At 45.8% G+C, this 25,714-nt stretch overlaps 2 protein-coding genes across 9 annotated transcripts in view; both read right to left on the bottom strand.

The window, feature by feature from the left end:
* pappaa (pregnancy-associated plasma protein A, pappalysin 1a) overlaps positions 1-7,290 on the bottom strand; it is a 61,641-nt gene extending 54,351 nt beyond the window's left edge. For both annotated transcript variants that reach the window (XM_029168720.2, XM_029168721.2), the window contains exons 1-2: positions 5,750-7,290; positions 445-1,540 (exon numbers count right to left, since the gene is read on the bottom strand). In XM_029168720.2, coding sequence (XP_029024553.1) covers positions 445-1,540; positions 5,750-6,140 — 1,487 coding nt within the window. In that variant the 5' untranslated portion in view covers positions 6,141-7,290. The remainder of the gene's footprint in view (positions 1-444; positions 1,541-5,749) is intronic.
* Positions 7,291-15,520: 8,230 nt separating this feature from the next.
* znf618 (zinc finger protein 618) overlaps positions 15,521-25,714 on the bottom strand; it is a 29,492-nt gene continuing 19,298 nt past the window's right edge. For 6 of the 7 annotated variants that reach the window (XM_029168802.3, XM_029168800.3, XM_029168807.3 and 3 more), the window contains 5 exons: positions 24,647-24,691; positions 23,964-24,041; positions 23,066-23,224; positions 21,647-22,740; positions 15,521-20,261 (listed from right to left, as the gene is read on the bottom strand). In XM_029168802.3, coding sequence (XP_029024635.1) covers positions 19,713-20,261; positions 21,647-22,740; positions 23,066-23,224; positions 23,964-24,041; positions 24,647-24,691 — 1,925 coding nt within the window. In that variant the 3' untranslated portion in view covers positions 15,521-19,712. The remainder of the gene's footprint in view (positions 20,262-21,646; positions 22,741-23,065; positions 23,225-23,963; positions 24,042-24,646; positions 24,692-25,714) is intronic. The other variant, XM_029168801.3, reaches the window with a different exon arrangement.

The raw sequence follows: 25,714 nt of genomic DNA, 5'->3' as shown, positions 1-25,714 counted from the left end.
AAAAATGCATACAAAAACGAGCGGTCTGGCTTGTGCGTTTGCTACCAGGAAAGTCCGTTTGTTTTGCCCTGCCCAAGTGTGGAACACTGATTGAACCAGGCCAAGGCTAGATTGGACTAGCTGTCCCCTGAGGATTTCCCAGGCCACACAGGCTGAGAGTTGAGTTACACTCAACCTCAGTCTAAATGGCCAGGAAACAGTAGGACTAGACATTAAAACCTCTCTTCAGGGACATGTATGGAAAGATTGTTTGATTTACTCAAGGCATGTAAGGCCACGGTGTGGAGTTGGTTTACCAGAATTATTTGATCATGTCCACTAAAAACTGCTTTAAATTAGGGGAAGAATGTTGTCGTCAGCCAAAGTGGTATGTTTGTTAAATCAAAGATGAGCACTGGTGCTGGAAACATGACAGCATGCAAAATGTGAAATAAGTGAGCTTACTTGTGCGGAGAAGAGCGGTTGAAGCACGTCTTGGTCACGTCTGTCACATTAGGATTACAGCAGTCACCAAGGTCGTAGGAGAAGTTTTCCCAGTTACATTCAGGGTCACATGCACCATTCCCCTGTTTGTACTCAGGGCAACGACTCCGGTGCCCAGACATGCAGTCACCTGCATCATATCCTGTGAGTCGATGGTTGCATTCCGGGTCACACGAATCATCACCGACTTTACTGATTTCACAGTTAGCTAAAATCAACCTATTACGCAGGAAGGAGCTGGTGACGTTGTGAATGCTGAGCTCCCAGGTGATGTTGTAGGGGCTGAAGGCGTCGTTCAGCTGCTGGTGCTGCAGGCTGATCTGGTGGTCGGACACAGTCGGCCTCGCCCACGCGTCGTCCCACACGTTTACGACGCGGTAGCGGACTTTCTTGGGTCGACGGAAGGTCCAAAGTTCGTTGTAGTTTTTGATGACGTGAACATTGTCACAGACAGTTTGACCACAAGTCGGAGGCTCCAGCGTTGTATCCAACATTCCCTCCGCCTTTTTGATCGCACTGCGACCTATTCGTCTACTTCCTTCATGTTCAGGCTGGGGAAAGCTACCATCTTTGACGGTTAGCCACTTTCGACCCGGGTGCTCAAACGTTTCACGAATGACCAGTTGAGGTAGATCTTGGGGGTTCTCGACGCCGTGCATGTCCATGATAATCTGCCTCTGTCCTCGGGCTTGCCTCCAGAGACCAACCCTTTCCACTGCTCCCCGGTAATTGTGATTCAGTGCATTTCCGCCGATCATCAGTACTTTGCACTTTTTGGTCAAATGACTGAAGATGTCACCAGACTGCTCTCGACTGACGCCCACTTGTGCACCGTTGACATAGAGCTTCATGTACACGCCATCATATGTGACTGCCACGTGTGCCCACTGGTTGGGTACGTAGCGGGCGTTGGAGTGGATGGCGGTCACTTTGTGCGCACGATCAGTTTTAAGGGAAAAAAAGAAGCGCGGGTCACGGTTTCCTTGTTCGCTAACTGCGTGGATGCCAAGCAGCCAGCCACGGTCACTGGAGGCATAGAAGCATTTGTCGTAAAGGCCTGGGGAGAGAACGAAAAAGGCCAGTTAATCTTTGATTATCTTTATTTCCAATGTGAATGTGGACAATAAGAGTAAGATTAAATAAACAGCAGTAGCAAACAGAATTGTTCATCACCTGCTGAGAGTTTCTCAGTCTCTGTCTTCAGTTCTTAATAATCACCTTATTTCTTAAAATTTTAAGATTAGAGGAGGGTGCGATTGAAAATGTTGTTGGGAAATGGAGCCAAAAATGCATGGATAGATTTTTTTTCCAAATATCTATGTTACATGCATATAAACGTTGTCCTTCATCTTGGGTTGAAGTGCATGTTTAGCTAAGAGACCCCATGGAAATGTCCTGCTACAGGCTTTTCGTGAACACTGAGCACATTTAAAGTTGTTCGTGTGAATGCCTCCTGCCAGTGGGGTCGCCAAAATGGCTAGTTTTCTGCTAAAACCTTGTTATTCTAGAGGCACAAAAACACCTTTTTCCTGTTTCACTTGGACGGCGCATGTCGGCTTCAGCATGGTAATGTGTTTTCACATCTTAGGGAATCGCTGAATGCTAACTGTTTGTTTGCTTAGTGCTTGTTGAGGTATGTGTGCGCCATGCTTGTGCATGTGCAATGGTGTTTGGTAATGCACGTCCGTGCGTAAGGATTCCAAAGCACCTTGCCTCACAACGTCCATGTGAGCATGTGGAGGTCTCTGTGTATCCACTGGTGACTGTAACATCAGGGCTCCTCAGTCAATCTGTGACCTATGTATATTGTACAGTTATGCTGCAGTATGTCCCTATTACAGTAACTACACATACCTTCCAATAATCAGCATGTTTAGGCTACTGCGGGCTAAACGTGGCATGCTAATGGCACTCGCTAGCTTTCCCCTGCTTCTAATTAGCTCAGCACTCCAGGATACATTCGTTAACGTGCTACTTCAATGAACTACTGTTCAAAGAGCGAGGACTGGGTTCAGTGTCAAGGTCAGTCCTTTTGGTGGATGACGTTTTCAGGCTTTCCGCTACACTGGGAGGAAAAAGCCTTCCATCTGTCAGCTAGTGCACTCAAGGCTAAAAGGTGTGCTAAAATGCTTGTAGGGCTCCTAGTGTAAACAGCTGTCATAATTCTGCCATGCTCAATTAATCTAACACACTACACTTTTCCAGACCCCGCGCTGCGACGGCTCAGCTCACACAAATACACCTACACACACGTGTGCGCCTATTTATACAGGCGCGCTCAGACGCATGCTGATGAACACGCGCAAATAAATGGCAGGACGGACGGAGGCGTTCCCGTCGGCGCTGACGCGGGCGCGCGCGGGAGCGGAGGCGCTCGCGCGGGAGCGCGCGCCACGACGGTGAGCGGCTCCCGTCAGGCTCAAAGGCGACCTTCCGCACAGCCGCCATTCATCTTCTTCCAAGAAAAACACAGTCGGGGAAAAAAGTAAAAAAAAAAAAAAAACACATATACACAACCAAAGAAGTGTGTCACAAGCGCTTGATAAAACGCAGAGAGGGGAAGACAATGAATACTATGTTTACTTTTGAGCGTTTCTGCCTCTGAAAGGTCGAAAAGGTAAAAAATATAAAAGTTAGTATCACAACAGTTTCTCTGAGGAGACAATAGAGCATGGAAAAAATATATACTTATCTCAAAAATGTCATCATACAATTTTAAAGTACTTGACTCTCATAAACCTGTTATCACACTACAAAAAAACAGCAACCAAGATATCAGCAATTATCTGCCAGTGTCTGCACATAATCGTCCGCAGCAGGTCATGGAAGAGAGCGTTTGTTCCTCTTGTGATTTATTTTCCTCCTCCTTTGATGCGGGATAACCTAACGTGACCTGGATGCAAGGGCAAATAGGGCACAACGCAGTTTGCATAACATTTGGACCCAGAACCCGATGTTCCCATTGTGCGCCTGTGTGCGCGGGGACTCGGGTGTCTACCTGTGTGTGGATAAACTCTTGCAGCGGCTCAGATTCTTTAAAGAGGGGAACGGTTCTGATAACATCTGACCGGCCCACTTGGGAAATTTGCAGCACATGTCTCCTTTGAAGGGCAAAAAAACAATACTTTATACTCATCATGGTCTGTCATCTGTAAAATATACAGCAACGGTTGCAGATCTGTGACAGTTAACTCTATTCTTTCGAGTTGAGCCGTCTTCCTATTCTTTCTATTTTCATTAAACTTGTCACTAGAAACAAAAAGAAAAATGTAAATCTGGAGGAAAGAAACCAGAACTAAGACCAAGACTAAAAGTGAAAAACAACCCAGTAAAAAAAAAAAACAGCTGCTGCAAACAACATTGTGCCGGGATAAAAACAAGGGGATGGAGCATTTTTTCGAGGCACTGGGATTTTTGAGGCCCTGAATTGGATTTAAAAAAGATTAAGCTTCATTGAGTTTGTTTGATCGTCCTATTTGTTCTTTGTGTGGCGCACTCGTGCGAATTCTACATATGAAAACACAAGATTATACATGGGCGGTAATCTGTGGCTGGTGGAGGCCAATTCAAGATAAGGCCAGGGCACAATAACACCTGGACTAAATGATTGGGTCCAAACCTGCCGATCTCATTTTCTGCTCAGACTGTGTCAGTGTGTGTTTATTCAACGCTGTGTTCTCCGTGGAGGTCATCATTCATGTTGTTGTTGTACTAGGTTGCATTATACTGTACAGATGTTCTTGTTATTGTGTCCATCCCCTGTAAATCTAGGAGTCACTCAGGTCACAACAGACCCTCTCACCCCCCTCGTCCCCAGTGAGACTCTTACAAGGGGATTGGCTCTGCAGCGCGTGCCTCTGCCAACTGGCGAGCTCTACCTAAAAGTGTACTGTATCTCAGCACACACTCGGAGACTCGCATAACTGATTATTTATGCGTGCAGCGGGGAGGGGCTGTTTTCAGAGGACCGGGCAGACAGAAAATAAAAGAGCAAGCAAATTTACTCGTATGGTTTCGTCGAGTCCCCGAACGTGCAGACTGGCAGGAGGCTGCGTTGAAAGGCAGCCATCTGCACAAGTAGCGTAGCGGGCGGTCGGTTGTGTGCGCTACGCTCCCTATCGGCAAGGAAATGCAATAAAAAAAGCTGTCAAACAATACTATGGTGCACAAAAGCGCTGCTGGGAGTAAGAGAGGATGCAACGTATCCCTGGCGCTCATTTACGCGTGGCTGCAGACTCGGCAGAGCACGAAAACGCCGCGCGCGCGCGCGCACACACACACACATGACAGCCACAAAGTGTCGAGCTTCCCCCTTTGACGACGGGCATCTGCTCAATTGTCTGCGACTCCTCTCCTGCGCAGTCGGTGGATGCGGATGCATCACCGCCGTCCGACGCGCGCCGCAAATTGGGGAGTCGGCGAGCGACGCAGGGCTCCTCGCGTGGCGCGCGTTTGCACGACCGTGAAAGCGCACCACGGCGCAGACACGCGAGCGCAAAAGGGGGGAAACCCAGGTTCTCTCGGTCCCGTCTCTTAAGTCGGATAGCCAATCCAAAGGTGTCGGTCATCGGGAGAGATAGGGGGAGAGAGAGAGGGGAGGATGGAGGGAGGAGGGGGGGGGGGGGGGGGGTCACGCAAGCTTGCGGCTCGGAGCGCGAGCTCGGAGCGCCTGGATGCACTGCGAACGTCTCGCGCTTTGTGTGTCCGACGTGACGTGCTCGCTCACAAAGTTTGGGCCATTACATCATAGTTTTAAAATAGCTAAGTCGGCTCGGAGAAATTACATTTTACGCACGGTGACATCAGCCGCCGGTCAAACGACGCAGCAGCCGATATCTCCTCCTCGCGCTCCTCACTTGCATTTTAGGGACCAGGAGCCAAATCAGTCACGATTCCCGAGTAGAAGCGTGCAAATAAACAACATCTTGTGAAATAACACAATTTCTCAGCGGCTATTGCCGCGTAAGGTGACAAACTTAAATGTGATTATAATCCCCAGTGACCCTACGCTTGCACTACCTAAAATATCCGCTGTACTTCGGAGCATTACATCATTGTCTAGTCTGATAGATGAACTCAGTTTCAACTCGCTGAAACTGTATGTTGCTTTGTTTGATATACAACATGACACTGGGTTAAGCTAAATGACATTACATTTACATGTTTACTTCCCAGGACCCGGTTGAACTCGCCAGCCTCGGAGTTAGACTAATAAAAAAAAGAGTTGTCTTTACAATAAGGATGGAGGACGTGGAGACTATCCTACCTGCAATCACCGTGGGTGATCGTTGACCTCCCTCCGGTTTGATCCACATCTCCAGAGTGAAATTTCCTCTGGGTATCTCCACGCCGGGCTTCAGCCGCAGCTGATCTCCCCTGCCGGTAAAATAGACCGCTTTCCCTCGGTCTGAGGAGTTTTCCTCCGTCTGCGAAAAGCGCCGGCGCTGGCGAAACACGCGTCGCTCCAAGCCGGGCAAAGAGCGTTTGCCCCGGGGCAGCCGTGTGGCACAAGCCCCTGGGATGGTGGCTTTCGCCTCCCTAATGCGCACCAACTCCCTCTTGGATCTCCCCTTACTCCGGACTGTCCCGCACTCTGATCCAAAACACAGGAGGAGAATCAGCAGGCAAGACACCCCGGGAGACGTCCAAAGTTTCATTTTTCGAAAGGAAATAGCGAAAGAAAAAAATTAAAATAGGAGGAAAAATAAAATAAAAAAATTAGAGAAACAACGGGATAAGTAGAAAAAAATATATGTCCACAATGTTCTCTTCTTTGGAATCTTCTCGAGTTTTCCCTTCTGTCTTTTTACAGCGGCACAATGTCAAAGCGTAGAAACTGTCTAAATAAACCCATAAAGCTATGCTGTTTTTCCCTCTTTATAATGCTAAGCCACGACCCCCTCTCTTAAGCAAAACTACTCTGGAGACATTCAGGGGACACAGGAATATTTGATTCATGTATGTGTTCCACGGTGCCTTTTCAATGGGTCCCATTTAGCCAAAGGGATGACTAATAAGTAATCAATCAAGAGGGGAGTCCGGCCGATGCCCCCCTCATCCTCTGTGGACGGTAGGAGTTACTCGCAGAAATCCACAGTTGTCCGCCAAGCTCCTGTCACACCTTTTTGTTGTTTCCTTATCCTACCCGTAAAACAGCATAAGAAATGTCACATATTAAATTCCAGAGGAAAGTCACCACAAAGCGACCTCTCATATTTATTACAGCACACCAGCGCTGAGTTGTGATCAAAAATGCCATCCAAACTTCGCCAGAGCCCGCGTGTCTGCACAAAAGTTGAGGTGCACTATGATTTCTGGCGAGGCGAGACGCAGGAAGAGGGACCGGGAGCTGCAGAAGTAAGCATCGCGGTCCTCATTGATTGCCTGGAGCAGATACACTTGCAGGAGTCGGAGCTCGTCATCCGCTTTAAAGGCACTTTCTCCCTAAGTCTTTTTAAGAACAACTCATGTTTCAAATGTTCCGGGGCTGTGTTGTTTTTTTTTTTTTTTTTTTTTCAAAGTGGGAAGTCACACAGGTAGGCAACTCTCACTGACGGCAATTTTCTCTATGGTATAGTGATAGGACGGTGTTGGAGTTTATGTATCCCTCTAGCGGCTGCACTTTAAACGAGCACTGCCTCAAACCCACAACAGTGCAAATAAAAGTGCAGCGTCCCGTTTTAGGCGCATTCTAAAGCTCGCTTTGAAAGGGTTTCGTCATTGTTTTTTCGTCAAGAAGCGCGTGAAAGCTTCAATCACAGGCTGCGACTCCATTTAGAGAACGTGCAAAATTTAGTCAGTTATCAAAGCTTTTATTTTGAAGAGTTAAAAGTCAACGGAATCCAAGTCAAAACAGAAACAAGCAACCAAACGAATAAAAAACGACCCCGAGCGAAAAATGTTATTTATCCGATGCGTTTGACTTTAGGAAAATTCAACTGTACATTTTGCTCTGGCAAAGTGTGATGTATTCTGTAAAGGCAGACCGGTCAAAGTCATGTTTCCCATTAATGTCTTTTCAAAATAAAGTAAGCAGTAGATCAAATAAATGTGGGAACATTGACAAAGCCATAGCACATCTAGTCCTTTCTTGATTTCCTTACTGGAATTAATGGGATGCATCAAATATCTGTCCATCTACTCAAAACCCATAGTTTAGTGTTTTAACCACATAAGGGAAATCAGGGCACTGGGTTTAAACCTGAGCCTCCCAACCTCATACCAAACAAAGATGCTTGTTAGGTATTTGAAAAAAAAGTGTTTTTAAAGTTTCACACATCCTAATGTTTACTGACACATCACTTTAGATGGATGTGAATTTTAAAAAAATGATGCTCTTGACTAAGATTTGCCAAATCGCTGCGATCTTTTTGAGTCTTAGCTGCTGAGTGAAACCAAAACAATCGTGTTTTGTGAAAACCGTGACTCAGAAGCGAGAGGGACTTTATCTTTAACGGCTTTCCTTGGAGACCGTCAGCTGGAATGTCACTCCCGCAGTTGTTTGTTGTGGATGTGTGTTTAGAGAGCGCGAACCTGCCACCGGCCGTAAAGGAGGGAGGGCACAAACGTTCAATATTTGCCTCCCACCTCGTGGCGCGCCGCGACTTTGCCCCGCGCGTTAACCTTTTTGTGTGGAAATGACATCTCGGGGGGCGTTTGACCTTGAAAAGGGCCCTGAGCGCCAGGTTCACACGGACCACAAATTTAAATCTTTTCCAAAGGACACAGTGGAAAACTCCGCGTGCCCAAACCTTCACATGACAGCTTGTCAACACACACCCTGGTTTGTTTGGGTGCCGGTCTCAGAAACCCCTGATTCCCATGAGCCTGCTCGCCTTTGGCGACTGCATTGTGGTAAAATACATTTTTGGGATTTGACCTATATTTTTTTTGTTGTCGTGAAAAATAACTCACTCAGTCCCAGAACTGAACTTTTTTTCATCCCTCACTAGAAGTTGACCCTGTGGACAAGTGGAAATGTGACCCCGCCGAGGTGCCAGGGCATCGCGTCAGCGGGTGCGAGACATCTCCAGCTCCGTAATGACATTCTTCACTGCTGCTCCTTGGGTCAGACTGTCCCTGCAGAAGAATCTAAGTGGCGGAGTTGGAAAAGTCGGCGTGATGTCAGGGCCGAGGGCCAGTCGGCGTGTGAGGAGCCGCTGCTGCGGCGGCGCTGGCGCACGTCCACCTGACCTTTGTGTTGTTATTGCTAATGTCCGGCGGCTTTTAATGCATCAAAGACCGACCGCACCCGTTTACAGCACTCGCGCTAAACAGGAGACGCAGCTACTGCTTTCTCTCCGTTACTTCCCATTTACAGCAAAGTGGTTGCGGTATTGTCGAATAATCTGTGACTGTGAGTGTAACCGGGGGGGGGGGGGGGGGGGGGGGGGGGGGGGGGGGGCATTGTCCTATAATCCATTAGTGCACCCAGATTAATCTGTGACTGTGGTAAAGTGCAAATCTAAATGCGTGATGGTGGATGATGAGGAGAGTAAAAGGATCCACACTCAAGTGTCAACGATGTTAACACATTAAAGAATAATGCAGATTAGGTTCACGGTAAATACGGCAAACGTCTGAACGGGATGTGAATGGAAAAATGACAGTGGTCACGCAAAGCCGCAGTGACAATAGCATCCCATAATAGTGGCCGGAACCTTGGAAGGCAGTGGCTCTTTCAAACGTAATGCCGCCACAGAATAGCCATTAAAGCCTTTAAGAGTATAATCCCGTGCTGGGGACGGACCCACGCCGGCTCCGCTGCTCAGAAACGTTCACCAGAACAGTCACGCAGCCGCTTTCTGGGAAACACAGAGGTGTTGTTTGCTGCTTCTATACACAATATATTTAAAGATTACGGAAAATGTATACATTAGTAAAGCGGGTTAATTCTTGTCTAATGCTTATGACAGCTGTCATTTATATGCGCTTAGCGCAGAAGGGCATCCAGTTCAGCTGTGGACTCCACATATGGAGACCGCTATTGTGTCTCGGCTTGAAAAAATCAAAACACGATCCAAGATGCGGCACGAAAGCAGGTGAACCGCCGCCCGAGGCCGAGAGAGGTCGCGCGGAATATCAGCTTTTCTGCTGGAGCTGGACACAAGTCGGCCTCCAGCTTAATGGCGCTCGGTCCATTTTTAACCGATCAGAGAAATCACCCTGAAAAAAAAAAACAGAATTCTATGAACTCTTCGACAACAGCGGCAGATTTTCCAGCGAGCGGCGTGTTCCTCATCATCCTCACATCCTGGATCCTGGACGTGTGGTAAACAATAACTCGTTATAGGTCCCCCGCCGGCAACCCAGGCTTGCCCCCAGTTTAATTCTGCTGCTTGTGGCGAAGCATTATACGTGTAGGGGTGCAGAGTAGAGCTCAGTCAGCACCACGGCTTGCCACCACCACTGCCCCTCCGTCTAGACGTTAGAGCACGTCCATATGGAGATGGTTAAAAAGCTCATTAGCCGACCTACTTGAAATACAGTTGCAGTGACGCTTGTCCATAAAAACACAAAGTGGAGTGGTTTCTGCCGTGGCATTAACCAGGTTGAGGCATCGACTGACAACGATCTGGCGCAGGCGTCCGTTTCACCAAACGATGGCAGAAGCTGAGGGCTTTCCAAGAAAGCAAGAGGGAAAGAAATTATTTCTTGGAAGATTTTCGAAAGGCTTTCGCACGAGGCGCTCGGATCCATCTGGGTGAGGACGGGTGGAAAATGTCTGGTAAGGTGAATGGGATATGGCCCATTGGAAGAAAAATGGCTTGGTGTTATTAAAAACATTTAGGGCGACCAGAAGCTGGCTTTAGGGCAGGGAAGGGCGAGAGAGAGAGAGAGAGAGAGAGAGAGAGAGAGAGAAACCCAAATCCATGCAGTGGCCTGCAGCTCGTCACCGCTGGCTTTTCAGCATCGCTTTCACCCTGAATTCACTAAACTACAGGTCAAACCTTCCTTGTTGCACTTCTAAGAGGCTCTTTGGATAAAACAAACTGTCCCCCAGCTTATTGTAGCAGAGGCCTAATTAGTGGAGCTGAAACAAGGGGAAATTGCACTTAATTGTGGCAAAGATGCATGAAAAAGTGCAGCTCTTGATAGTTTCATTGTGCAGCCTGCATTATGTAAGCGAGGCCTTTTTCCACTGTCTTGTTCCTCAAGGTGACAAATCACACAGACACGTATCACTAAGCCCGCACTTTCCTCAGCCTCACAAATGTTTATAGTTCCCCTTTACTCAGCGAGTGGGTTTTACATATCACAACTTTACTGCCCAGCACCAAATGATACTTAAAGTTAACAACTAGCGGTGAACCCAGCGGAGCGTTCACCGAGCACACACACAAAACAAAAAAAAGGCAAATATTTGCCTCCAGGTGTCTGCGGAGAGCGACCCAGCGCCCACGAAAGATAAAACCATATTTAACTCCTTCCACACGATAACGACAGACAACGGATTCAAACGCGGCCTCAGATGTGGACTGACTTCAACATGCTCTGTGCATCTGAATGGAGATGAATCAAATTGGACAGCAAAGACCACAAAGCAGCAGAAAAGGACGACAAACCTCAGACAGATGCATAAAACTGTGATGGTTCTATTCTTAATATTGTTTTTGCTGTCGTTAATACGTCCACGCCTCATTATTCAATGAAGCCACTATTCACCTGCACGCTGAATGTTTCCTCTGGCGTCTTGCATGGATCTCTCCACTTATTATCTCTATACATTTTACCGTATGGGTTCAAAGCACTGGGTGGAAGTGCAGTCCCCAGCAGACTGCAACCAAGACAAATATGGCAGGAATGTCGAGAATGTGGTTGGTAAACAACGTCCAATGCAGTCTGCTTTGTGAAGGACGTATATGACTCTGGGTGCGTCGTAAAGAGTGTGTGCATGAAGAAGAACGGGAGGCTTTTGTTGAACTCATATGCTGTTTTGTAGGATAATGTGCATTTGTCTGTGGCTGGAAAAACAAAAGTGCATTTATTGTGACGCTAAGCAGCAGCGGGGCACGTGCTGCGGCGGCAGTAACCGATGTCTAATGCTGCACAGAGATGAGAAAACAGGGAGCACATGCTGACTCGCAGCCAACAATGCAACAGTGCACCTTAATCTGTCTGGGCCACACAATGCAAAAGCCAATTATGAAAATTGGGGTTATCGAGGGCATTGCAATGTAACAATGGCACCAAGTTGATTGAGCTGGGCTGTGTGTGTGTGTGTGTGTGTGTGTGTGTGTGTGTGTGTGTGTGTGTGTGTGTGTGTGTGTGTGTGTGTGTGTACGCACATACAGCTCAGCTCAATCAACTCGGTGCCTCTTGGGTTTCTAACCCCCCCCCCAACAGATGCTGTTCCCAAAACCCCCCAATCCTACGGTCTCTCTTCTGCGGGCTCATTATAGGGGCTGCTGTCAATCGAAAGGTCAAGGGTCACGGCAGAGGATCAGCTCGATCAATACCCCCCCGGGCTGATCAATCAACTTGAATTTTCGTTCCCAACAATCAGGCACTGGCGTCAACCAAAACAAAAGGAGTGAGAGGAAAAGGAACGCCACAAAGCATTAGGAGGAGCAAGAAAAGTGGGGAATGTAAACAAGCCTCCGCGGCTCAGCGGATCCCAGAAGCTCCTGTTTTTTCCTCAGTTTAGAATGACATTGTCAAGGACTAGGACATTGATGAGCGCTGTGCGTCATCGTGATGCACCTGTAATGCCCTTGGGCCCCTCTGTGTTGGCTCCAGATCTGAGACACCTTGTGGGAGATTTAGATCTGTGGCTGCATAGTAATCAGCTCGCCGTGGCATTAACACACACACACACACGCACACACACGCACACACACGCACACGCACGCACACGCACACACACGCACACACACACGGCACTCTACCAGCGAAGTCCGACTTAATGGCGGCAATAATTTTAAAAAGGTTAATATTTGTATAAGTTTACATTCATCTTACTTCATTACAGTGGAAAAAGGTCTGCTCCTAATGATATAACTACATTATTACCAAAAGCTTGCTTACATACAGTATAATTGTAAATCACCTCATTTCATATAACCAAATTACAAAACCCAAGCAGCCTCCTCTCATTTCCTTTTAGCAATTGCAGAGTTAAGAAAATTGAAATGATCCATTAACTTTGATTATTAAAACGGCTTTAATAAATGGGTCATTTTTCAGTATCCTCTCAAATTAAAATTGCCCAGTGTGTATTTTCAATTGAGTGTCTGCTTCTATGCCAAGGAATTATTCCCCCTGAGGAATAATTCCAGCCACCAAGCAGTTACAAATCATGGAAATGAGATGATGGAATATAGAATAGAAAGGCACTGGGATGCTAAATCATTAAAAGTGGACTTTCTTTACCTCAGCTCCAGAGCGACGCCTCATGATATTAGCTGGCAGACGGCCAAGCATGAAGCGTGAGCAGGCGCGGGCTGCTCTGTGGTGAGGAAAAAAAAATTAAATATTTCGAAAAACACTAAAACTAAAGGGCAAATATTCTAATGACACAGGCATGACACGCAGCCATAAAACAGATTTAAAAGCTCTGTAATCATATATGAGCAGTCGAAAATCACCAGGAACAACATACCCACAGGTTCAACCCGTGGGACGGTGTCTGAGGAAGCAGGAAGTCGCTCCAGGTTAGTAAAAAAATAGACTCTTAATTCCACCTGACACATCAATTCTAAAATATGTTTATTGTTGGTCAATTCACAAATAGTCCTATTATTGAATCCTTGTGGCAGCAGGTGAACGCGGCCTGTTTCTAATCCTCAGGTGAGGCGGCCGCGCGTTTCTCCTCCAGCGCTGATCACGGCCACGATCAATAAATAATACCGGTGCGATTGGGGGAGACGTCGCTGAAAGCCTATTTATATCCTCCAGAGCAAACGCAACCTTGACCTCCTTCTTGGCTTCAGACAGTGACTACACGCGCGTCTTCGGGCCAGGAGTCAAACGCCACATTTCCACACGTCGGCGTCATCTCGTAACTCAGCGGCAGATTGGAAATATTTCAGATGCTGCTCTTCTCGCCGGGATCGAAAGTCCTCACGAGTAACTTAATTACAGGGAGAATGTTACTGGCATCTATGGACACGTTCACCTGGACCTGGGCAGTATTACTCTATGTACTTCACGCTATTATAGTGGGTCTTCAGAAGAACTCTGTGTTCTGGGGAAGGAGGGAGGTCACAAACCCGATCTTCTGGCCTCCTGTGGAAAAGCTTAGTGGGTGCGTGGCGTGCGTGCACGTGTGGAAGCACGGTCTGCGCAGGTGTGCGGGGGGAGCGGAGCAGGCAGATGAACAGACAGGCGCACTGGGTACCCGTGAGGTCAGGGGCTAGGTGGAGTGTTAGCAGGACCGACACCTGACAGCAACTGGGCGGATGTGGCCTGGCAGTTCTGTACATTCATGTCACCCCCGATAAAATCAGCACCTGCTGAGCAGCAGAAACCGCGGCGCCGGCACCGGGCGCCGGGTTCTCCGCGCACGACGGGAGGAGGAGGACGGAACACTCCCTTCTTCCTGTCCTTCGCTGTCCCTGCAGAGCCGGGACGGCTGTGACGGCCGCTGGCTGGGCAGGGGCGAAGGTGCCAACCTTGTCACTGCCAGAGGTGGGAGCGAAGCCGCGAGGCGCCGCCCGATCTGGGCTCGCACAAAACCTGGACGCGTCCCTTTTCGGTTGCGCAACAGCCAAGGGCAGAGGGAAGTCCAGTGGACGCTCCGCGTCAGGTGACGGAGGCTCCCGGGCCCCAAGTGTTCAGTGGGACACGGTGGAAGCGCTGCCTGTGCAGGAGCGCAGGGGTGGGACGTGAACGGGGTCCTTTAGCAGTAAACACAGGTGAAACCTGCCAAGTACACGCTCTACAGGGGACGGCCCCTGGATGAGCGTCAGCAACAGCTAAGCGGTTCCAGAGGCTTTTCCCTCACGTGAGAAAAGCTACTTAATATATTAATGTGATCCATTTCTGAGGCCTCCGTGTGGAGTGTTGCTTTACAGGGTTTAATTATACTGCACAGGTGATCCCTTCAGTGGATCCTCCCTGTAACTCATAAGAAGCCAGATACTGCCACCTACTGTCCACGTCCCGCTACAGAGGGCCCCCCCCCCCCTTTAAAATGCCCTCCCACTGAATCATTTAGAAACTTTAACACGCGGGGGACAGGACGGCTGCGTTTGGACACAGCAGCCCGCTCCAACCCGTTGACACATAGCTGATCTGCAACTGTTCAGGTCTGTAACCCAGAGCAAAACGGAAGCAATTGTCCAGAGGGCGGGTCTCGCTTTCCCCGCATTTTTCTTTCCTTAATGACTGAAAATGAGGGGCTGCTCGCGAGGCACTTTGCGCCGTATTAAGCGATCGCACGCTTGGCGTCCGTCTCACCGTAGTAATAGCTGGTGGGAGAACGTCACCTTCAGCGGCAGGGTGTGGGGGGGAGGGAGGTAGGGAGGCCTGCGTCCGTGTGCTGGGTGAGGGGTTGTCGGAGGAGGGGGCGGCTTGTGCAAACGCATGTGCTGCAAATTAAGCCGCGGCGGAGACGAGGCCGCGCGTGTTTCTGCACGGCCGCCGCACCTCCAGGAGGAGAGACAGCGCTCGCCCTCCTGTCCGGAGCCCCCGGGGAGCCGTGGCACGCACCTCCGAGCGGCCTCTGTGCACTCACTCCCCACGTGCGTCTTCAGTCCCGCTGCCCTTATATAAGGCCTCTTTCCTCTGCTACATGTGTTTGAGGCCCTCCGTCTCCCTCTCAGCCACTGTGGAAAGCTCTGCTTCATTTCTCTCTGGGTGGGAGTTCTCATTTATACTGAAAATAAGCAGACAGTCTCATTTACAGGAAGGTAGGCAAATAACATCTCAAGTTCTCAACATTCATAAATAAAGAAGCAGATTTTTTTAAAGCTTTCAACTGTACTTCACCTTTTGCCTGATCTGGAAACCTGTCTAAAATGCAAAGTTTTTGAAATCCCTTGGTCCTTCACTGTTAAAATCCTCACTGTGTCCTCTTACTGAATGTACGTCACAGTTTGACACAGAATTGGAGTTTATTCACACATCACATACTACAGTGGGTAATGTATTCAAGAAACATCAAACAGCGCTGCCATATATGACACAGGAAATAAACTAAATTTAAAAAAAAACACCCAACTCTTTCTTTGCCATTATATAAAAATAGTGTTGCTACAAAAGTATAAATTAGGCTTACTAATAAGACAACTCAGATCTGAATCTACACAGGAATCTGCTGCCAAAGTGCGATAAAAAAAGGCAAAATGAATAGAATCAAACACATTATTTGCAGAGTATAAAAGGAAGAAATATCTGTAAAATAGGATGAAAGCAACACTAATTTTTTAACCTGAATTGATAATACAGACTATAATCCATAGTGGAACAGAACAGATCTCCATGTATGCATTCTTATACCATATGTTACATTTGTACTTTTATTATCTGAATAAGTTAAAGTCCTGAAACAAAATAAAACTTACAGCTGATCTCAGATTTCTAATAACAGTATCTAAGTTGAGTTGTCTAGTATATCAAAACCTTTTGAAATGCTACTGTAGAAAAAAGAGGTATAATGTTATTGGTGCTCCCTACTTTATCTCTGAAATGAAGGCGCCCCCTTGTGGCGTAGAAACAGCAGTTATCTTGTATTTACATAGTACAGTCTCTGAAAATGAATGATGTCAATCCAGACACACCAAACCATTATCAGCATCACTACTCCCACCTTGAAAGTTTACATTTTCATATATAATATATATAAATATATATATATATATATATATATATATATATATATATATATATATATATATATATATATATATATATATATATATATATATATATATATATATATCTGTTGCTCTGGTGTCGTCTTGACGACTGTGGAGTCAGAGCCAAGGTAATTTGCTTCCATCTGATGAGAAACACTGGCTTATAACTTTATATATCAGTACTCTTATTAAAAGCATGCATATCGTAGATATAATTCTCATTTAATCAACCAAAACAATGCTATTTCTAGGTAAAATCAAGTTGACATCATTAGGTCAACAATGGCATTTTGTCCCAGAGCATATCCTACAGTATTTAAAATACTTATTCAAAAACTGTAATAAAAATCCCTTCATCAGTTCAGCCCAGGGTCACTGCTTGCTAAAATCACAAAGCCATATACAGTATTTTGACCAGGTCTTAAACCAAAGATAAATTTGGCATGAATAACTGATTTTCAATCACTAAATTACACCTTATTGAGGTAAAACAGTGGATCGATACTTAAAAATAAAATTTTAAATATAATTTACAGCAATTTTCTTTTTTTACCAAAATATAAATGTGACATAAATCAGTTTGAAAACAGCAGTGTACATATTGATTGTAGGAGTTCAAATGCAATCAGGTGTGCCTCGGTTACACTGGCTCTCCACACTCTATAAAAACAGAATGCAAATGTGAATGATCTTCAATGTTAAATAACCCAAATACACCCAGACATAACAATAGTTCATTGAGAACCTACATGTAAAACAGACAAAAAGAGCTGATCGGTCAGTAAGAAGAAACAAAACAAAGCTTCGAGCAGAGGTAAGGAGGCTACAGTATTTTAAACACCTGTAATGAGAGTTGATCAACTTTGACATATTCAGGAAATCTAGGCCTTACTGTATGTGCAAGTCTAATGAAAGGTAACATTAAAAACAGGTGGACATATGTTAATGAGCTGGAGTTTAAACTACACTGTTTATTTCCTGCCTGCACTGACTTCCAACTTCCTGTGTCACATTAAGTTCATTGGAGATGATGATGATGATGATGATTTGGGCCTCATCTGAAAAACACGTATAGAAAGCTCTACAGGTGAAGGTGTGTTTATAGTTCAGCCACACGCTTTTACATGTTTACAGACTGTCAGACCTGAAACGTGTGTTGTTTTAAGAATCTGAAATCAGTCAACTTAATGTGGTCAAAATCAGTCAAATAAGTCACAACCTTTTCATTTCTGTAATAAAAATATAGTCATATATATTTATATTGAAACCTCTGGAAATGGATGTTTAAATTAGTCCACTTTACAGGCTTCGGGTGTACTGAAAGGGCCAGAGGGCAGTGTCACACCTTAACATGACCGGGAGCTTCAACATTACCTGCTCCTGTTAAAGTGGCACAAACTCGACTCCTGTCTCCTTTCAGTACAAGTGAATACAGCGGATATTTGTGCTTCAGTGTGTAGTTGTTCAAAATGTTCCTGATCTGTTTTATGCACACACAGACACAACACACTAAAACTGAACAATTAAATAACGCTCTCATGAATAAACAGTCCACATTTGACCACTAGATGGCCCTGTCACTCAGAATCTATAGGAGTAGAAAAAAACAAGTAAAAAAGGCCATTAAACAAAATTAAAGGCAGAATGTTTGTAGGGCTTAAGGTGATAACATGAAGAAACTAAGGCCCAGAAACAGACATGACAACTAGTACTTGACAAATTAGTACCAGAGGCAACAAACATGTTACAGTAACTTCCATTCGTCAAAGTCATTTTGGGAGGTATTAGCTCATGAAATGTATTCTACGATCCATAAAAATAACATCACTTCATTAGTATGCACGTGTTGACTTTAGTGAATGTACTGGCAGAATTTGCGTCGCCCTAAAATAAAAAATAAACCCTCAGCGACGCTGCCGCTTCTTCGTTTGTTGCTAATGGCACTAACTGCATTCGGGGTGGAACGTTTCGCAAAAGTCACGCTTCAGTACATGCCTCGGCGCTGAGGTCACAGTTTGGTGTGTTTTTCGGTTACAGTGAGGAAAAAGTGGCGGTGCCTGCTGCACTCATTCCTGAGAAAGCTCTCATTGATTTCACAAACAAATAATTGGCTTTGTGTTGTAATCCACCATAGGAGAATCATGAGAACAGTCATTCTGAACAGATGAAAGTGAACCATGGCCGACAGTAAAGCTTATTGCTTTAAAAGAAAAAAGAGAGAAATTTCCTGCTCATACGAGGAAGACTGCTTCTATTTTACCATTATATGATATAAGAATATTAACTAACATAAATTATTGTAAATGACCTGGAAACAAGTCTTTTAACACACATACAAGTACACAGCGGGCAAACATGAAGCCATTCCTGACATTCCTGAATTAGCTGCACTGGAACCTAGAATCACAGCAGAACAACAGGCCTGTAGGCTGTGGCGATAAAGTTATAGTATGACTGAGTGTAGTAGCTGACCACACTCATTCTGTCAAACTAATATTTGAAAGAAAACGCAGTTAAGACTCATTTTTTTCGGTTAAACAATTTTGGCCTTTTGTGCAAGTCTAGCAGTTTGACTTGCGCCTGAAGCAGCGTAAGAGTTCATTTTTAAAATGAAAACTCGCTAGAATTTGCTTTACATCTTGAGACGGTAAACCAGGAGGAAGGCATCATATAGGGATTAATGTTTAATCAGCTATCTGTATACTCTGGTGGATGAAAAATGCATGCAGTTCAGTGCATTGCATGCAAATAAGCCACTGAAGCAGAGGTCGAATTAGCGGCATTGATTTAGCTTTGTTATTAGCCTCTTTCATCTAAGGGTAAAAAATACACAGTAGAAATGTGTGTAACTCATAAACCTAGCACAACGCTGAGAGGTGTAATGGCAGTACACACACCAGTGAATATATTACAGTAACTCTACTACATGGTGTGTGTACTACGGTATTTACTGCGATCTCCCTGCTGGACTACGAGTCGAGGAGGAGTGTTTTCAGAGGTCTGTGACGGTAGTTTCAAGCAGTGAAAACTGATTTTACCTGAAAATGTTGCCATCCAGTAAGAACAACAGCATTATAGCCTTTTGTGGCGGTTTAGTGTAAATCACCGGCCGTGAGTGTACCAAACGCCAACCCGTGCATCCCAAACTGAGGACAGCGAAATCGTCTTTTGGGAGGTAACGTTCCACCCCTAACCTTTGTCCACAGTACTTGACAACAGTCCTTTCTCCATATCAAATATTTAACAAGCCATTTTGTTTTATGGGTGTGTGCAGCCTATACAATGAGTTTTCCTGTAGATAGCTTCTCATTTTACGTCCATACACATTGAAGTTTACAGTTGGTCTAAACCTACAGCATATAAATAATAGTCTTAAGTCATTGGTTGGAGGTGAAGGTTTGGTTGGTTAGGGTTGTTTGGGTTTCTCTTCTAGCCTAAGTTAGAACGAAGGAAAATGAGTTTGTTCATCTCTTCAGTGGTTACTTGCTGCCGCCGCTTCATAGCAAGGCTCTGCTCGCACACAGTTACACACTCGCTGCGTATGCCCACAGCGGGCACAGCGAGGAGCCACAGCGCCAGGCGAGCAAGCCTGGGGAACTTCTCCCCCACAGCCGAGCTCCAGTAGTGGAAGAGATCAGGGGTGCCTTGAAGGAGAGGCTCCGCCAGGTACTGGAAAATCTCTTGTCTAACTTGGCTTTGGCTCTCGTCAGTACCAGAAACTGTGCAAGATGAGGAGGTCCCCCCCCTTGAGGTGCCGCCGTTGTTCCCGCATCCCTCTTTACGGCTTATTTTAGGGGTTGGTGGGCCATCGGCGTCCCGCTCGTCACCGCCTGTGCCTCCGCCGCCGGTCATGCCGTCTCTGTTTTCAGCAGCCATTTCACAGGCACGTGAAATGATGTCTTCATGCTGGTAAGCTGGCACCGAACGCAATTTGAGCTGTGGGTCCAGGACCATGGCAACCTGGTGAGCTCGTTCCACCTTCAGCCAGGAAATAGAAAAAAATTTTAACTTTTAGAAGTTAACTCTTTCTAAAACCAATTAGCTTATCATTTCTTCCACCTCTTGAGGAGTGCAGACGTGTTTTCTCTCTGCTCCTACTCTACTTTGCTTGCAGTGTCCTTGTCCTGTCTCTTTTGTGCACCCTGATCTGCTATTCTGGAATAACTCTTTTTTTGAAAATTGAGCTAATCAACTGGTTAAAGTTTTCTCACAAAGAAAAGAATCTCCAGGAGAACCACTCTGCCCCTCGGGAACTCTTGCCTCTGGTTACGTGTGAGACGCTTGGAATTCCTGGTGCCCTGTGTGTCTGGAGCAACTGTCCATCGAAGGTGGCAGAGGATCCATTCATATTTTGGACTTTGATAACAGGGCTAATCATAATTGGCTTTGGTGGTGCCTTGCTCTATCGGAAGATTGGAAAATCTGCGGCTCATTGGCGTGTCTACCTGCCGTGGAGTTACAAACGCAGATGGGGACCATGGTTACTCGGCTGAGGGAATTACACCAGAAGAGGAGGAAGAGGCCCGAATTGCAGGACTGACTAGTAAGATCTCAGCCCGCTCGAAGGAAGACAAGAGACTGAGGGATAACATCTGCAGACAGACTGATAACTTGACGGCGGTGAATATGGTGACAGCCTTGTCTGACAGGCTTGAGGAGATGTCACGGGTACCCCATGGTCCCACAAGAGGAGATGAAGCCCTGAGTTCTGACCGATTGGACCATTGATCAAGACAAATTAGACATGGATTGTTAAAATGTACTAAAATTGGCTGTGTATTATTCTGTCCCTTCTCCCTTTAACCCTCCCTTCCCAGGTCCAATCTAGCTCACTAGCTGTGCCACTTTTCCTTATTGCGTCTCCCTTCAAGGACAACTGTTGGACTGGCTTGTAAACACCTTGGTCGGCCTCGGTCATACTTCTATAAACAACACTTCACTATACTGATGCAGATATAACCCCCCCCCCCCCTCTCCGACCTTATCTATCTGTCCTGATGTATCCAAGAAAAAATTCTAGCAAGGGTTCCACTTGTACTGTGTGCCACTGTGTGTGTGTTTTTGTATTGTTTTGTACTGCAACTTGCTTCCACTGTTGGATTTGGCGCCGGTCAAGCTGGCTGCTGATGAAATTTCTCTTCTGTGGGACTAATAAAGGCATTTTATTCTATTTAACACCAGGGTCTTTTAAGAGTGACTTTTGTGACTATCATATGATGTTGGTGTAAAATAATTCAGACTTGCAATTATTGATGCAAAATTATTAAAGTATACTGTAGCTGCTGTTATGTACTTTACATAGCACTTTCATTCAACAAGCTACAAACACTAGAGCCAAATTGAAAAAAATACTAGTACAATACCTTGAAGTTCTCCTTAAGTGCTTCTAAGAAATAGTGGCAGAGTTTGCTCGCTGTGCCAGTTCCAGCCTCTCCAGCTTTGGATGTAAAAAACTTCTCCAAGCGTAGGTAGACAGGCAGCACCTGCTGCAGGGTTGGTCTTCTCTGGCTGCTCAGCTCCAAAGCTGCCAGGCGCAGAGGAGCCAGCAGGCAAGCCAGCGTGCCGAGCAGATGCTTGTTGAGGCCTTGGAGGAGCGGAGCCGTGGACTTACTGCGTCCATAAGCCTCACAAATCTGTTCAAAGTGGGCATGGACCTGCAGAAGAGCTTCAGCCATGCGATCCCAACAAGGAGGCGTGGGGCACTGGCTACCCTGAGTACCTTCCTCAGTTGTGCTTGTGGATGTATTGGTGCTCTGTTCCTCACGAAGTGCCAGTGTTGTGGAGGAGGCAATGTCTCGGCACGTTGAGAGAAGCTCCGCCAGCTCATGGAGACCTCGGGCCTGGAGGCTGCGCTTCCCCAGGACGGCCTGGACGACCGCACCGAGGGAACACCCGGTGCATCGCAAGCATATCCTCCCCCTGCCACCGCTCCCCAGTGGTGATCCCGTAAATCCCGCCGCCCACACTCTGGGCTCTGAGACATACACAGTGCGAATGTCCGACATCACAAACTCAGACAGTACGTTCTGCACCCAGTGATGTACCTGCTCAGGACCTTCCCTTAGCTCTGCCTCCCTCACACCGAGCACATACCGCTTGAGTCTCGACCCCTCCACCTGGTAGGCTGTCAGAACATAGCAGGCATCTGGGCCAGATGTCTGGGCGTGGCAGGTGACAGCGATGCCAAGTGAAGCATTGGATCCAAGGGCACATGTGACCTTGACCTTTACTTGGTTGTACATGCGGGGCAGCTGGCGCAGAGCCAAGGTACTCATGTTGCCAAGAGCGTCACGGGTGGAGTAGGCGCCGTGACGAGCACCCGTGTCCACGAAGGTTTGTGCCAACTTCAGGAAGTCTTTGCTGTTAAGCACATTTAGCATGCTCAGATCTGAACACATCACCCGTAAGAGGCGCTCGGCCACCTGCTGTCGCTCTTTCTCAGGTAGTCCATTGTTCTCTGCCAGCACAAACAGCAGAAAGACGGATAAGAAGAGAGAGGACAAACAGTGTTAATGATTTTTATTTGGTATACTACCACACAACACTTGATATATTAAAAATGAAAAGCAAAACACATTCGTAAAGGATCATTTCTAAAAGGCACAAGTGCATGTCTCACTTCCACAGAGGCCAAAGAATAATTGAATAACAATCTACATGATTCACATGTTAAAAATATTTAATTACAAGTTTTTTATAAATAAATACTAATTTAAAGTCAAGTTGTGAAAACCTTACCTACATTAACGTTTTGACATGAAATGCACTCAGGTGAAACTTACGACTGAGAGTGTGGTTTCTCTGGGAGATACTTTGAGGCTGGATTTGTACTTTAACTGAGGAATGGGACTGAGCCTGAGAACCTCTCCACAGCTGCTCCTGAGGACCCGAGGCAGAGGAGGTTTTGGGAGAGTCCCCTTTGGTATGGTTCTCATTGTCCGCTGAGGAGATTCAAAGACAGAAGCTCAGTCTGAGGCAACAAAGCTGCACTTTTAAAATGGAAAAACTGTTAGTGCCCAGTCGAGAAAAATGTAAAGATTAAAAACATGACACAAACATAACCAAGCACAACAGCAGCCAGCAACAGAAATGACAGATACTTGCTCCCTGAGTCTGTGCCTTTGAAACAACTGTGCAAGTTCAAAAACCAAATTTCCCTCAAACATAATCAGTCAGACATCTTGCATAATGTGTTATGAAATAAAGTCTGTGCATTTTAAAACTGTTCAGGTGAACCAGCAACACAATCCATACATCCTCAAGTAGAAATATAAATCTGATCAGAAGTATGACGGCATTACATATTCTTAAATGTGCATGTTTGCTTGCTACTTGACTGAAAAGGAGAGTAGGTCTTTAATCCTGATTTTTCATATGCAAACTGATTGAATCAATCCAACGTGATCAGAAAAGCACAAAATGTGGTGTATCCACATGGTTACATGCTAAAAAAAATGTAGCCAGCAGCCACAGATCCAGATCTGCAACAACCCTGATCGTAACAACACAGAACCCCATAGAAATGTTGGGTTGTATACACAAATTTTATGCCTTAACCTCAATATAAATAGAGGGTTTTATGTGTAATCATTCAGCCTTTCACATGCCACTGAGGGTGTGTTGACATTCTGCCTTTGTTGCTTTGTTGAGCTTAACATGCGTTCGTAGTCGTGGACTCACCAGCATGGGACTGCATGTGCTCCAGCAGGTTGTTGTAGAACTGGAACTGGATGCCACAGGCACCACAAGTGTAGGGTTCTAAAAAAATCACAAGGCCCAGAAGAGCGTTGACTCTTTGTTGGAGGCAAAAATGAAAATACTGTCTGTCCACTAGCCTCTAATCTCTCCGACCTACACTGGAACCCTGACAAATGATACAGCTCTGAAACTCGGTCATTCGGTTTGCAGAGGCACTTCTGTAAACTCTGCAGTGATATGCAAATGTTGTTGCATTACTTGCAAACAAATAACTGCAGCAATGTCCACAAAGGGTTTTGAATCTGGCTGGAGCTGTGACCTCTTCTAATTTCCTGTACTGTGTCCTATTTAATAAAGGCAAAGCTTTAAACTCCCTAAATCGTAACAGCATTCCTGGCCACCGAAAGGATCCAGCGGGAGCTTAGTTGTCAGCCATTACATGACACAGCTGTTTCTGAACACAAAGAGTAACACTGGCCATCCTGTTCAGACATTTCCTCATGACAGTGAAGCTAAATGCAGAACATAAGTGTAATCAAAAACCTATTTGAACCAAACTATGGGAGATGAACAAAAGCTGAAGGACACTAGACAAAACAGTGAAATGAGGAGGAGTGCAGCATGCATATATTTCTTTTTGTGCAGAAAGGTGGGGTTAGGCTTACTCTGTGTTGTAGTGAAGGTACTCGCCACCAGAGGGCTTGGAGTTCCTGTGGACAGCAGCAAGGAAAGGGAGGGAGACAGACTGAGCTATTCTCGTATTTATGCAACAAAAGCTTTGTCTAGTATTGAATGTTACCTTAATTGTATCCTTTTGTACAAACGCATGCACAAATGCAATAAAGCAGCAATTGCCCAATTTTGTATCTATAGTATATAGGTATAAACATACTGTAAAATGTGATTTGGTGCAGAGGAGGGCATTATGAGATGTCGACGTAAACTGTACATAATCAATGTAATACCGCATTTGTTACAGGTACATACGGCTTGAATCCCGCAGCAGCAACTACTGTGTAAGAAACCTAAAATCTATGAATCCACAGCAAAATCCCAAACCCATTTTTCTTTTTTAATCTAACATGAAATGCTTGCTAGGAGGGAGGTCACTGTTTGGTGATCACTTGCATCTTATATTACATCTCTTGTGCTGAACATCAAACGCTTGGGTGTGGCGTGACAAGCAGTTTCTCACATTTGCCTGCATATCTTTCTTGTCTGCTCTCCACTGAGGGTGAAACATCCACAGAGAGGACAGCACATCTAGCACAGATGTCTCTGCAGTCAGCTTTAACTTAAGGCGTTTGAAAGCGCGGTTTCAAAGCTCAAGCATTAAGTGTTTGATCGCCATAAAAAGCATTAAATGATTGTGACTATAAACAAAGTTGGATTTCATCAGATTTAATTGCCAGTGGCCTGGTAAAAGAAGCAAATACCCTCCATGCTGTCATCAGATTCTGGCTCTAAGAACTGGAAGGAACGTGTGTAAATGTGTATATTATGGAACCCGACCTACGGAGAAAACTGCAGACATAATGTCCAAGGAGAACCTATTTGAATAATGGTTCATAACTGGCAGAGAAGTTAATAATTTTTACACGGTAGATCATACAAACCTCTGTATACCCCCCCCCACTCAGCTATCACTTTAACATAAACACACCTAAACATTAGCTTTCATTACCTTTCACAGTACACGTTTCTACACAGCAGCCACACTTCCACAAAGTGTG

Source organism: Betta splendens, chromosome 12 (genome assembly GCF_900634795.4).
Source record: "Betta splendens chromosome 12, fBetSpl5.4, whole genome shotgun sequence".
Lineage (NCBI taxonomy): Eukaryota > Metazoa > Chordata > Actinopteri > Anabantiformes > Osphronemidae > Betta > Betta splendens.
The sequence above is the reverse complement of the archived record's forward strand: the minus strand, read 5'-3'. Positions and strand labels throughout refer to the sequence as shown.